The sequence below is a fragment of the Phacochoerus africanus genome, chromosome 5 (genome assembly GCF_016906955.1).
Source record: "Phacochoerus africanus isolate WHEZ1 chromosome 5, ROS_Pafr_v1, whole genome shotgun sequence".
NCBI lineage: Eukaryota > Metazoa > Chordata > Mammalia > Artiodactyla > Suidae > Phacochoerus > Phacochoerus africanus.
In genome coordinates, this window is record NC_062548.1 from 91,868,775 (window position 1) to 91,883,471 (window position 14,697).

The window sequence follows — 14,697 nt, forward strand, 5'->3', positions numbered from 1 at the left end:
TGAAAAAGTTCCATACTAGTTATTAGGTTCATACTAGATTTTGTGCAATACTGAAATTCTTTTAAAATTGAAAGATTTTAAAGACTATATGTCCTGATGAGAAAAATCACCTATAGTATCAAATACTGATTAGTCTGAATGAAAGTTACTTCTGTATGAGTTAATAATGTACATGTATAGGTTTCCTATGTGAGTAGCATCATCAGCACTATTCAGTGAATACTGTTGTTAGGTAACAAGATATAAGGAGGTAATAAAAAGCTGTGAAGCAAATGATCAGGTAATGTCCCTTCTTACTGTAAAAAATCACAATTCTGAAGGCTATTTCAAACAGCAAACTTTCATTATATATGTTTCTGTTAATTTGTAATATCAGAAAGGACATGTTTCTTTTTTTTAAAGTTTCAGTATAATAAAAATGAATGATAGACTACATTGTTAGTAGATGTGATTTGTATAATGTAATTTGTGCTTTTTTAGCCAAAATTCCTCCATGTAGTAAAATATGTTTATTCAGAAAGCAGAGGTGTAGTACATTATAATTCCAAGGAAAATTTTAAATTAAAATGCTAAAATTTTTGACTTAAATTGGGAAGGGTCTTATTTAATACCTAAACAAGGAAATTCACAATCAAGGCCAAAATTTTTTCTATATTACCATACATTTCTAGTTACTTCTTATTTTACACTTATGTATTTTAAACAACAGTTACAGAGTTAATGTGTGGGGATACATTGAAGTTATAACCTTATTATGTTTACTGGACTTTTGGTTTAATTCTCTACAATTTCAAAATAATATTGTAATATGAAACAACAGAAATATATTTATTCAGATAAAAACAAGTTCTGAACTGAGTCCTTCATTGTATTTTTCTAAAGAACTCACTTCTTTTGAGCAAGTATTCAGGGTCATATAGTTGCAAAATCATTATATTATTGAAACAAATTTTTTCTTTAACTATAGCCCAATATTTGGCATATGTATGTGTTTTAGGCCACTTGCAATTAAACTATAAATTTTGATGATATCTCGACTACAACATTAAACACAGCAAAGATCTTCCAGTAAAAATGTTTAAAATCATATTGCCATTGTGCAGTGAAGCTATTCTCTGAAGACAAAAACTCTCAATGATTAGGTCTTTTTAAGCAACTGAAGTTCTGTTTTTCTTCTAAACGTTCCTTAACTAATTTTTCCAAAGAGAAAAGATGCTCATCTGCATCTTCTGGCACAAGGCTTCTAATAGAATTTGCAAGTTCAAAAAGATATTCTGTATTTCTTCCACTCGGACCAGCTGCATTAAAAATTTGTTCAGCAATGTCTTCCAGAGGTGCAGGACCAAGATAATTAGGATTATCACATCTTCCAATATATAGCAACACACTGAATGGTTCTGTTGTAGAATCTTTTGGATAAAAATTGACTGTTGTGGTCCTGTAGCCTCCTTTCTCTCTGAAGTCAAGGTACGCTTTTACTTCTTCTTCTTTTCCTAATGGCAGTCTGTAAGCAACACCCCATACACAGCCCTGTTGAAAAATAATATGTTATTTAGTATTTACAAGGTTAAAGTAGGTAAAGATGTATTACGATCTAATAATCTTGTATATTCTTAGAAATCAATGAAGCAATTTTGCTTTGCTTCACTTAAAGTGCACTGAAGAGGTATATATTAAACAATAAAGGAAGTCAGCACTTTATTTTTTGGCCACACCTGCATATGGAAGTTCCTGGTTCAGGGATGGAATTCGAGCCACAGCTGTGACCTATGTTACAGCTTGGCCATGCCAGATCCTTAACCTACATTAACCTTCTGTGCTAGGTTGGATTGAACCAGCACCTCAGCAATGATGTGAGCTGCTGCAGACAATGCCAGATCCTCAACTTGCTGCGTAACAATGGGAATGCCAGGAATTGATACTTTAAATTCTTTATTCTGAATAATTAATTTCCTTGCATATCAGGATATTTATCTTTGCTTAAATTTTTGAAAATTATTCTTTTAATTAATGGGACTGAAAGGAAACATATTAAGTCTTCATTTGGTCACTAAAAATATAGCTCTAAAGCCTTCAATCATTAACATTTCACCAATGGTATGGGGCAGTAGTTTCCAAATTGCTTCATGGAGTGTTATAGCCACCCTGAAGCCCACCTCAGGGCTGTCAGGGAATAAGTCTTGGTATGCTGGCTAGGAGGGCTTTGATCCTTTGTCCGCTTCAGCTACAGTTGTAGCATCACTTATCTTTTTATATACTAAGTATTCCCCTATGTGCAGAAAGGGTTCTGTATTTTTAAATGCTCTGTAATAAAGTAATCAACTTTTTTTGGTGGGGGGCTGTGCCCACAGAACGTAGAAGTTCCCAGGCCAGGGTTTGAACCTGAGCCACAGCAGTGACAACGCCAAATCCTTAACTGCTAGGCCACCAGGGAACTCTGGTAATCAACTATTAAGACAAGAGTTTCATTTCCCCCTTCATTTCTTCACTGCCTAAACTTTCAGATATCGTTTGTAAATGACTCCATCCAGAATACTAAATAGTAACCTCTTTGTCAAGAGAGCCCATGCATTGTCAGTAAAAGCAGTGTACTTTAGCTGCAAAGATTTTCTTTGGTAGTGTTAATAAAATATCTTGTGAAATAAGCAAGATTTATATAGTTCATAAAACAGATTTTCTAGTTTCTTGGCAACCTTTATTAACTAATTATTAAACTTTTATTATTAAACTTTAAGTTGCTAAGCACCTTGAATGAATTAACATTCTATAGAAACAGTGTCTGGAGTTCTGCCATGGCTCAGTGGGTTAAGAATCCAATATAATTGTTATGATCCTTATACAACTACTGATGTGATAATTCATTTGAATAATAAAAAATTAAAAAAAAAAAAGAATCCAATATAATGTCTGTGAGGATGTGGGTTTGATCCCTGGCCTTGCTCAGTGTGTTAAAGACCAGGAGTTGCTCCAAGTTATGGTGTAGGTTGCAGATAGTGTTCAGATCCTGTGTTGCTGTGGTTGTGGCATAGGCTGGCAGTTGTGGCTTTGATTCAACCCCTAGCTGGGGTAATTCATGTGCCACGGGTGTGCCCCTGAAAAGAAAACAAAAAACAAACAAAGTGCCTTTTATTAACCCTAATTAATAGGGTTAACCAGTTTGAAGCCATTTTTATAGATGATTTTCCTAATGTAAGTTATGAAAGCAGTTAATCTCAGCATTATTCATCTGCTGTTGATAGCCACTTGATTTTTTTATATCAAAGCCCTTTCTAAAGTTAAATATTTAACTCATAATAAAAAGATTGAATCTGTACTTCAGTGATTGAAAATATTTATGAAACATAGAATTATCAGGTAAATATATGTTTTCTAGTGCTCCAAACTTTTTAAAAAAACCTGTTGTGCTGTTGATAAAATGAGGCAGTAAAGAAAGTGGTATCAGGACTGATTTTTGCTGAAATGTCAGACTCCCAGCAAAGGTGAGGAAAGCTTTATTGGTTCCATGTGATTCTTAGTCTGGCTGTCTGTGGGCTCGCTCCATTAATGTCAAAAGGGACCACAAAATTCTCTATCTACAAACTCATTGAGACTATGAGACTACATGCCATGGTTTTATTTTGTTGTCTACCTTGAATTCTGCCTTCTGACTTTTCCCAACAGATGAAAGGAAACTGAACAAATACAGGGAGGAATTCTAGTCTCAGCATAGTTCACATTGTCTGTGAAACTAATAAAATTTCATTGATTATTAAAACTGAGAAAAATCTTAACATTTAATGATTAAAGATTATACAAAAAAGAAAATTATACCATACCCCAGGATCTTCAACAAGAGTCACAACTCTTCCAGGCTGTTTTAAAAAAAGTAAGAAAAAAAATTTTTTTTCCTGTATTAAAGTTCATTAACTAACTGAGCATTAGCAACTTACTATTGACGTGGAATATTTTAACTTCATTTGCTCATACTAGGTCCTTTTTTTTTTCGGACTTTTTAGGGCCGCAACCACAGCATATGGAGGTTCCCAGGGTAGGGGTCAAATCGGAGCTAGAGTCACCGGCCTGCACCATGGCAACGTGAGATCTGAGCCAGGTCTGTGACCTGTACCACAGCATACAGCAACACTGGATCCTTAACCCACAAAGCAAGACCAAGGATCAAACCTGTGTCCTCATGGATACTGGTCAGATTCATTTCTGCTGAACCATGATGGGAACTCCGAATACTAAGTACTTTTAAAGGTACTTATTTTTTGTGATAAATTTTAAAGTGAATTAAGAGGATCTACCTTATCCAGACTATCTTGGCCTTTCTAAAAGATTCTAATTTGTATATAATGGGTATATTATGTGCACTTAAAATTGATATATTAAACACAACTGTGACTAAGGCTTATCTAAAATGAAAAGCAAAAGGAAGAAGCAATTATAAATAAACGTTCTGATTATTTTTTTCTTTTAAAAAAAAATATTGCTATGATTTTACCAGGGAACAAAATATGACATTCCAGGGTACTTTCCTATAGAGAAGTGGTTCTCAAATTTAAATGTAGATCAGAAATACCTGAAGGTAGTTTCTGATTCTGTAGGTCTGGAGCTGAGAATTTGTGTTTTAAAAAGTAATAAAATTCCAACGTGGTGCTAAAGGTTGTGTATCTACTGACGTGTTTTCATTAGAAAGTTGAGTTGTAAGCCACAATTTTACCTTCTTGTAAGTCTATTGTGTGGCACATAGCCTATATCATTCAGATATTTGTGTCATCTTTGTTGCTCTTTCCTTCTGTCGATTTGTATAGATAATTCATAATCATAGAACACCTGGGATTTGTGGTTATGTTTTTAATTATATTTTTGTATTAGGTCTTATCATAATTTTAATAGTTGGATAATATTCTGCCATCAGTGACCTATTCTTGTATTGTTGGATACTTATATTTGACTTGTTTTCTATTTAGGTAATGCTCCAGTGAATATCTATTTTGGTATGGGTCATGTAGGTATTGCTATATTACCTTCAATTTCAAAGTGAATTTTCTTTCTTTTTTTGTCTTTTTGCCTATTCTAGGGCCGCACAGGTGGCATATGGAGATTCCCAGGCTACGGTCTAATCAGAGCTGTAGCCGCTGGCCTATGCCAGAGCCACAGTAACACAGGATACGAGCTTCGTCTGCAACCTACACCACAGCTCACAGCAACACCAGATCCTTAACCCACCAAGCAAGGCCAGGGATTGAACCTGCAACCTCATGGTTCCTAGTCAGATTTGTTAACCACTGCGCCATGACGGAAAACTCCGTGAATTTTCTTTTTTTTTGTCTTTTTAGGGACGTACCCGCAGCACATGGAGGTTCCCAGGCTAGGGGTTGAATTGGAGCTGTAGCTGCCAGGCTACACCACAGCCACAGCAACACCAGATCTGAGCCGCATCTGTGACCAACACCACAGCTCACGGCATTGCTGGATCCTTAACCCACTGAGCAAGGCCAGGGATTGAACCTGCATCCTCATGAATGCTTCAGATTCGTTTCCACTGAGCCACGATGGGAACTCCTCAAAGTGAATTTGGAAATATTTATTGAATACCTACTCTGTGTCGTAGAGAATATAAAACTTTGATTCTTGCTTTCAAGAGTTTACATTGTAATTCTGGAATATGAATTTAATATGTGAAATAGTAGAGATACTTAAGGACTGTGATGTATGCTGTTTATTAAATGTAGTAAGAATTTTCTATCTTGAGTGGTCAGAAAGAAAGACAAAATTCTGTCAAAAGGGTAATGACTCATGACTCTTGAATGAGGGTCCAGAAGCAGAATTACACTAGGCAAAGTGTCTGACTTTTAGAAGAGTGTCCTCCATGTACTTAAGATGATTCAGAAAGGTAACTGGAGAAGGATAGAGTCAGATTTGAAAAGCCAAAGATTGCAGTTGAAATTGGGGGACAGTGGAAAATAAGCCACTGAAATTTAGGAGAAAATGGAAATGAGCTGTTGTACTTGAGTAGTAGGTGACTGACATGATAAAAGAAGTGCTTTGGGAAGAGCAGTATGATAATAAAGTATACAGTATGCATGTCCGAGTGGGAAGTAGGTAGACTGAGTAAGAAACGTTAGTGGTCTAGGGGACAAGTTTTGCACTCCATGTTTCCTTGCTTCCCCTTTCTTCCAGCCTAGTCACCAATTCTTGGCAGCTTTATCTTCTGATTATGTTCTGAATCTGGTTTCTGTTCATACTTCAGCTGCCTCCTTAGACATTTCACTGCCTGCTTCCAGTCTGTCCTCTACTTGGCCCTAGAATAACTTTCTGGTGTAAAAATTGGGCTACTCACTCCTGTGCTTTGAATTTTTCAAGGTTGTAATACCCTACAGGATAAAATAAAAATTCCTTAGCATGAGTTAACTATAAACCTCGTTTCTTACCACTTTCCCCCTCTAGCTATAATGAATTATTTATAACTTTACAAACATTCATATCTCTGGATATTCCAGTGCGCAGTACAGAATGCCCTTCCTTCTTTAGAATCCCTTGAATATCCTCCCGCCACTCTCTCCATAAAGGCTTGGCTGTCTTCCCAGAAGACTTTGCAGCAGCTCCTTTTCAACTCTCATTGCTCCTTTTATTCATTTCCTTTATAGAACTTTTCAGGTTTTATTGTTTGCATTGGTGTCTCCCACTTACATGTCAGTAGTAACTGCTGAAAGGAGGAGAGGTAGTAAAGTCCTGGATGTAGGTGGTGGCAGTCAAAACAAAAAACAAAGAGTATGTATTAGACGTCATTACAGGAAAAATAGATGCATTCCTGTGACTGCTTATGATGATACAGACATAGACTGTTGGCACTGCTGATAGATTTACTCTGAAATGTTTTCTAAACCTTAAGTTCTCTGTTCCTAGAATAAATATGCTGTTGGGAAACAATGTCAATTTGTAAATGCACTTAAATGGCTTTTGGGGGGCACTGAAAGTAAAGAAGGGGTTCTGTAAGCTGAATGGGATTGGAGGATGTTGTGAAATATGAGTCATGATGGGTGCTTTCATTGAGTAATGTTTCTGATCTACATCTAGAAAATTTAGAGATTTAGTAAATATTCATGATTATCTCTTCTGTTAAATATTTTCTCTTTTTGAAATTGAAATATATTCTCTTTGATATGAAAAAAATTTACATTTAAGTAAGTCCTTGGAGTTCCTATCGTGGCACAGTAGAAAGGAATCTGACTAGGAACCATGAGGTTGCAGTTCGATCCCTGGCCTCGCTCAGTGGATTAAGGATCTGGTGTTGCGTGAGCTGTGGTGTAGGTCGCAGATGCGGCTTGAATCTGGTGTTGCAGAGGCTGTGGTGTAGTCTGGCAGGTGTAGCTCCAATTAGACTCCTAGCCTGGGAACCTCCATATGCTGCGGGTGCAGCCCTAAATTGCAAAAAAATAAAAAATCCTTAATTTGATGAGAAATTGCCAGTTTTGTTACAAATAAATGAGATGCTTAATTAAACTTAGAAAGATATTGAAGTTTAATGAAGCTAAAAAGAAAGCATAATTTAGTAAAGCAAGTAGGTTTGGTATTTTTCCTACAAATGTCACACTGCAGTAGGTGGAAATGAGTGTAACATTTGTTTAATAATATCACATTTCATAGTAATGATGACTAACTCACTAGGAGCATATGTTGCTATAAAACACATGGTCCTATGTAGCATCTATGTCATTGTTCTAATTTGGGAAATTTTTCCTGTTGCCTTTTATATTGTTTGTCAGGTAGTTAATATTTATAGTAGGCTGGTGATCTATTTGATAAAATGTGAAGTAAAATAATGTTCTTTCCTTTTTTTTTTTTTTTGTCTTTTTGCCTTTCCTAGGGCTGCTCCTTTGGCATGTGGAAGTTCCCAGGCTAGGGGTCCAGTCAGAGCTGTAGCCACCGGCTACGCCAGAGCCACAGCAACGCAGGATCCGAGCCGCGTCTGCAACCTACACCACAGCTCACAGCAATGCTGGATCCTTAACCCACTGAGCAAGGCCAGGGATCAAACCACAACTCATGGTTCCTAGTCGGATTCGTTAACCACTGAGCCACAAAGGGAACTCTTCCATTTTTTTTTTTTTTTTAAACCGAGCTGTAGACTTAGGGAATGTACTTAGGCTTTCCTTTAATATGCTATGATGGATTATTTAAATGAAAATAGATGTCAAACTATTAGCTGTTGCAGGTTTTTCCCACAACTTTCCTGCCTTATATTTTAGTATATTTAAATAAAAAGAGAGCCATCAGCTTTTATAGCTACTTTTTTTTTTTTTTTTTTGCTTTTTAGTGCTGCACCTGCAGTGTATGGAAGTTTGCAGGCTAGGGGTCGAATCAGAGCTTCATCTGTCAGCCTATACCACAGCCACAGCAATGCAGGATCCACGCGGAGTCTGCAACCTACACCACAGCTCATGGCAATGTTGGATCTGTAACCCACTGAGCAAGGCCAGGGATTGAACCTGCATCCTCAAGGATACTAGTCAGATTCATTTCCGCTGCACCACAACGGGAACTCCCCCTTCTTTTTAAAAGACTTATGAACTGTTGTATTGACTTGGCAGTTTCTTATCATTTCTGATAGTGTACATAACCAGTGTGCTATTTAACAAACATACATTTTGGTTGAGACTTAGAGTAGTAAAATATTCTACTACTATAACCATATTCATTTAATACTTGGTCATTAAAATTGAAGTTTGGATTAAGGCTTTTCTTCAGAATGGCAATTCTAAATGCTCATATCTGACAACTCAAAAGGAATTTTATTTAACTTAATTCTTTAAAGTCTTAAATATTGTTTCATAACATTTTTAGAGATACTTTGGCCATGAAATTTCTGTTGGCCTGTAAATATCTATTTGTTCTAAATCACTCCCCCTGCTTTCAAGCCATCTGTCTATCTTAAAGCCAAAGTCTTAATTTGCCAACTCTAGTTGATGTAGAATGGCTTCTAACTCTTTGTGATTTTAATCTATTTCTCATTTATGAGCAGGTACAAGCTACATCCTTCCTCGCTTTCCCTTTCCATGATGTAAGACTACAGATATTTTTTGGAATTAACCTCACTCTCTTTCTACATCTGATTTCTAGCATTTTACATGTTGTGCTTTTGGGCCAGTATTAATTTCTTTCTTAAAATAAGAGGTAACCAGGCTCGTATAACTCTTTTTTTTTTTGTCTTTTGTCTTTTAGGGCTGCACCCACGTCACATGGAGGTTCCCAGGCTCTGGGTTGCTGCCAGCCTACGCCACAGCAATGCCAGATTGGAGCCACATCTTCGACCTACACCACAGCTCAGGGCAATGCCGGATCCTCAATCCACTGAGCGAGGCCAGGGATCGAACCTCATGGATCATCCTCATGGATGCTAGTCAGATTCATTTCTGCTGAGCCACAATGGGAACTCCCAGACTCATATAACTTTTAAGTATTTTAGAGTACATCTAAGCAATTTAAAAAATCTGTACTCTTCTAAAAGTTAGGAGGTTAATTATAATAAGTGTTCGACTTATCCAAATTACTAGTTACTCAAAATTTAGTTTTCCTTAAGGATTAGTTGTTTTGCGGCCAATAATGAGGCTGATTTGTATAAGCAGTGAGCTGCTATTTTCTTTGTATACATATATTGGAGTGAATGTCTTTGCCTGCCTGACTGAAAAATGGATCAAATAACTTACATTTCACATTTGTAATTTAGAGGAGAACCACTGAGAAAAAAACATTAAAATGTTGAATCTGTATTTAGTATAGTATTGGTACTGTGTTATTTAGGTAGCAGAACAGGACTCATTTAACTTATGAAGTACCTGACAACTAATGTCATCAAATTAATAAGCTCCTTAAGGAGGTAATTTTGGAAACTAGTTTTTCTGTGATCTTAGGTGTCATGAAATACAATTTTTGCAAAGATAGAAAGCAACCCCAGAAATAACATGCATGTTTAAACTCAAATCAATGAAAGTCTGCCAGAATGCAGAAATGCCAACAAACTTAATTGCTAAAAAGCTGAATTTACTAGCTGATTTTAGTATTTCAGGTCCGTGGTGGCAGGAAGGTTTACCTTCCTGTTTTTTGGAGGTGGGGGAGGGGGAGTGGTTGCCAAGAGGTGGGACCCCCTCCCAGCAAGTAAGCCTTGTGTGAGCTTGCGCCCACGTTTCTTGCCCCTAGAGCTAATCACCACCGGCATGTCCAGCGGCTTTGAAAGGAGTTCCCTTGGTTTGGGAGTGGGGGCAAGTGGTCAAGGAATTTACAGATAGATGTAACAGCACTATCCCTAATCTACATGCTCAGCCTTCCGCGTTAGGGTTTGGGGTCCGCCGAGCTGATCCAGGAGTTGGGAAGCATGGCTCTGGGGGCACAATGTGCGGGGGACCGACTGGCGCCTCACCTTGCCAGGAACTCCGCGGTGGTCGGTGCTGCCTTGCCAGAAGCGCCTGCTGTAGCCTGTGATATATCCAACCAGCTTGTCCTGATAGGGGAAGTCCACCTTCCAGATGAGGGACCCGTAACCAAAAACCCACATCCTTCTCTGGCTCTTCCTCCTCAGTGGTGGCGGTGTCAGGGGTCTACGGCGGCGGTAGCAGCGGGAGCTGCAGCAGTAGCTGTCTCCTTCACTGTGGTGTCTGTGCTGCCGGCAGGGACCTCAGCTTTCCGGACGCAAGCAACCGGCTGGGCAGGCGCAAAGGGCTCCCTCCGTCCTTGGGGGCGCAAAGCACGCTGGGACTTGCAGTTCGAGGAATATTTTCCTACTCTGTCTCAGTCAACATGATTATTTTGTTTGCTTAGGGTATCAGGAAGCTTTGATCTCCTTCATGCTGAGCATTGGATTCTTCAGCAGCCTCCGTAAATCACCCTGCTTTTACTACAGTGCTTGTGTGCAAAGGACTACAACACCCACAATCTTGTTTTGGGATTTGTGGTTCTAAGACTGGAACTGTTTGTCTTTTTCGAGCAGGGAGGGGGAAGGAGGAGAGAGAGAGGGTGGGAGTCGCGGCTGGTGTAGTCTAGATACGGAGTTGAGCTGTTTACGGCTGGCTGAAGTTGGCACTTAAAAAGACATTTTGTTATGCTTTGAAAACTGGTTTTCTGCCCGTGTAACAGCAGCCAGGTGCAAGCTCGGAATATAACCTGTTTTTTGCTTTGTTTATATTAAAAATATTTTTAATCTTTCGAGTAAAAGCAGAAAGTTTACTTCATTAAGTTTTGTGACTGGGAGAGCTATTATTTCAACAAAAATTGCTTCTACATTTAAATTTTGCGAGTGAAACGACTTTATTCATCTTTAGTGTTCTCGGAAGCTAACTCAGAAAAATGTAGGCAAAGATTTTAGCTTGTATTTAGGCTTAAGAAGCCATGTGTGGGACCTCCTGAAATTGTGTACAAAATTTGGGATCTATGTACATTTATCTGGGGAAAAATTTAATGGTTTTCATGAGTTTCTCCAAAGGGTCAAGTATCCTAAAAAATGTTTTGATATGCAGGGTTCAAAATACTGTTTAGGAAGTTTACTTGGACCTGCAAGTCTGTTTCTGTATGTGAATACAGAAGCCTTAACAAATGATCTTAATTGAGGATTTAGCTTTATGAAAGAATATGAGAACATCCAGGTTCAAAGACTGCAAAACAAGTCTTAAGAAGTCAGCAGGAAAATACCACGAAGAAAAACTTAATTTAAGAATAACCGGATCTTTTAATATTTTCTCCAGGTTATAAAGTCCCATTCTCTTTTCCAAAAAATTTCAAACATACAGAAAATTAGGGAAAAAAATGTAGTGACCATTCATAAACTCTCCACGTGGATCCGGTAATTAACATTTTGCCACAGTTGCTTTACTTTTTTCCTTGTATCTACTTTTTAATATAAAACATTTGAAATAAGTTGTATGTCCCTGGTTAATACTTTTAAGAATAAGAACATTCTCTAATAACCACAATGCCATCATTACATCTAAGAAAACTAACAATAATTAAATCACCAAATATCTATTCCATATTCAAATTTCCTTAATTGGCTCAAAATTGATTTTTTATGTGAATTTATCACATCTGTAGTTGTATAATAATCATAACAATCTGATTTCACAGGATTTCCATCCCACAGCCCAGGCACATACCCCCCACCCCCCAAACTGTCTCCTCCGGAGACCATGTTTTTCAGTGTCTGTGAATCAGCATCTGTTCTGCAAAGAAGTTCAGTCTGTCCTTTTTTCAGATTCCACATGTCAATGAAAGCGTTTGATGTTGGTGTCTCATTGTATGGCTGACCTCACTTAGCATGATAGTTTCTAGGTCCATCCATCCATGTTGCAAAAAATGCTGGTATTTCATTCCTTTTGATGGCTGAGTAATATTCCATTGTGTATATGTACCACATCTTCTGGATCCACTCCTCTGTCGATGGACATTTAGGTTGTTTCCATGTCTTGGCTGTTGTAAATAGTGCTGCAGTGAACATTGGAGTACATGTGTCTTTGTGAATCGTGGTTTTCTCTGGGTAGATGCCCAGGAGTGGGATTGCTGGATCAAATGGTAGTTCTATGTTTAGTTTTCTGAGGAATCTCCATACTGTTTTCCACAGTGGTTGCACCAATTTACAATCCCACCAACAGTGTACTAGTGTTCCTTTTTCTCCATACCCTCTCCAGCACTTACTGTTTGTAGGCTTTTGGATGATGGCCATTCTGGCTGGTGTAGGGTGGTACCTCATAGTTGTTTTGATTTGCATCTCTCTAATAATGAGTGACGTTGAACATCTTTTCATGTGCTTCTTGGCCATCTGTATGTCTTCTTTGGAGAATTGTCTGTTTAGATCTTCTGCCCATTTTTTGATGGGGTTGTTTGTTGTTTTGGTATGGAGCTGCAGGAGGCGTTTATAAATTTTGGAGATTAATCCCTTGTCAGTCGATTCACTTGCAAAGATTTTCTCCCATTCTGTGGGTTGTCTTTTTGTGAGTAAATAACTATTAACTGAATAACTAAATCTTCTCTAAGAAATCTTCACTTTCTTAGTAATGGACCATTGATCCAATCAGATTGATCACATCAGCTGTTTGGCTCACTGTAGAATTGGTTTCTGCAGTTACTATTTTATATTTAAATGTGATCATAGGTAAGTGTAAATTTACTACAGGAAATGCTTTGTGTTTTAACTTCTTCCCTCAAACCTCCCTTTCTGATTAAGTTATTTAGAATGTAGTTTTAGAAAGTTTTTCACTTATATTGGACTAGACATGGTGTTGGCATTTTCTGAACTACTTTCTAAGATCTTTAGGAAAAACTAAAAGGGAGGGTGGGATTGAAGTGTTACTGAGAGGTATTGCCCATTGCGAGATAACTGTTTCCCCGAGAATCTTGGCCCAACCTGTCTCATAGTGTGAATAACAGGAAATTGTCTTTGTAGGGATCATATACTAGCTCCAAGGAAATTTGAGTGAATTTTGAAGGGAAATTATGAGGGAGAGGGCAATAATGCTGTGAAAAACTTTGACTAGTGAAGAAAAGCTAGACCCCTTTCTTTGTAGTGTTCTTTGTTCATTTATTCATATTCAGTCAGTGGGACTATATCAACAAGGAAAGAGAACATGAGTGTTTATCTCCTTCTGGAAGGGACCAGCAGGGGCAGGAAAACTAGAATTACCTTTGTTCTTTTAAGAAAATGTCCTTTATTCCCTTTTTAGCTTTTTTTAGATTTAGCTTTTTCCTGTAGAGGGCTATAAAATTAACTCTTGAGGCTCAGTATTACTTGTAGTTAGATCCATCTCTGTATAATAGAGTATACATTTAGGATTAACTGAAGTCATTTAGCTCTCTCATCCGCAGAGTACCAGTGAGTGCATTTTGTTGGAGTATGAACAGGAGCAGAAGCCTACCGGAAGGAGCTGCTCAGACAAGGAATGATAGAACACTTAAAACTCCCTTGGTGTCTTTAATAAGAACCTTCTAAGGAATCTCAATCCCTCAGAGACTTCCTGGTTTAGGTTAGCAGAGGCTATGGCATGACGGGTTGCTATCTCTACCTCAGGCTCTTCCTCAGCATTTATGTGAGAGATGCTAGACAGATCCACTGCAATCTGCTAATCTATAGGAATGCAGTGTTGCTTTATTGACAGTAGTGTTTTCTTTTTAACTTGTTTTGTAGACTGGTCAAAAGGATGGATTTTACAGAGGCCTACTCTGACACATGTTCCACAGTTGGACTTGCTGCCAGGGAAGGCAATGTTAAAGTCTTAAGAAAACTGCTCAAAAGGGGACGTAGTGTTGATGTTGCTGATAACAGGGGATGGATGCCAATTCATGAAGCAGCTTATCACAACTCTGTAGAATGTCTCCAGATGTTAATTCATGCAGGTAAGGTAAACTCAAGGTCTGGGAAATTGAGCTTGCAATCTGGATTAATAAAACATAAAAAATGGTAATACATGACTTATTAACAGTAGTTTTGTTTACCTTTCATAACCACACAGTAATAGCCTCTGTTATTAAGAATGGTAAGATTGCCCACCTTAGATTATGTAAGTATGGTGTTCCAGCTGGACATCTCTAAATGTTGTCCTTTATGTGAAAGTGCTTGTGCCTGGCCCATTTTTATTGTCTGAGCTAGGTGATGTGGCACATACAGTCTGCTGTTTTAATTTAAGCATGTGATAGTTACTGGTTATGTTTATTCTTTATTCCTTCTCCAAA

At 37.8% G+C, this 14,697-nt stretch overlaps 2 protein-coding genes across 6 annotated transcripts in view; one reads left to right on the forward strand and one right to left on the reverse strand.

Annotated features, from left to right (window-relative positions):
- The window catches only part of ASB3 (ankyrin repeat and SOCS box containing 3), a 114,887-nt gene that overhangs the window by 19,824 nt on the left and 80,366 nt on the right, over positions 1 to 14,697 (forward strand). For all 4 annotated transcript variants that reach the window (XM_047782090.1, XM_047782093.1, XM_047782092.1 and 1 more), the window contains exon 2: positions 14,153 to 14,361. In XM_047782090.1, the coding sequence (XP_047638046.1) occupies positions 14,166 to 14,361 (196 nt within the window). In that variant the 5' untranslated portion in view covers positions 14,153 to 14,165. The remainder of the gene's footprint in view (positions 1 to 14,152; positions 14,362 to 14,697) is intronic.
- Positions 584 to 10,861, reverse strand: CHAC2 (ChaC glutathione specific gamma-glutamylcyclotransferase 2). Of its 2 annotated transcripts, XM_047782095.1 has the most exons (3): positions 10,403 to 10,858; positions 3,816 to 3,851; positions 584 to 1,530 (listed from the first exon to the last, which is right to left on the reverse strand). In XM_047782095.1, the coding sequence occupies exons 1-3, from the start codon at positions 10,535 to 10,537 to the stop codon at positions 1,132 to 1,134; spliced, it is 570 nt and encodes a 189-aa protein (XP_047638051.1). In that variant the 5' UTR covers positions 10,538 to 10,858; the 3' UTR covers positions 584 to 1,131. The 2 variants fall into 2 exon arrangements, with proteins under 2 accessions (XP_047638051.1, XP_047638052.1); XM_047782096.1 differs by lacking the exon at positions 3,816 to 3,851 and having other exon boundaries at positions 10,403 to 10,861.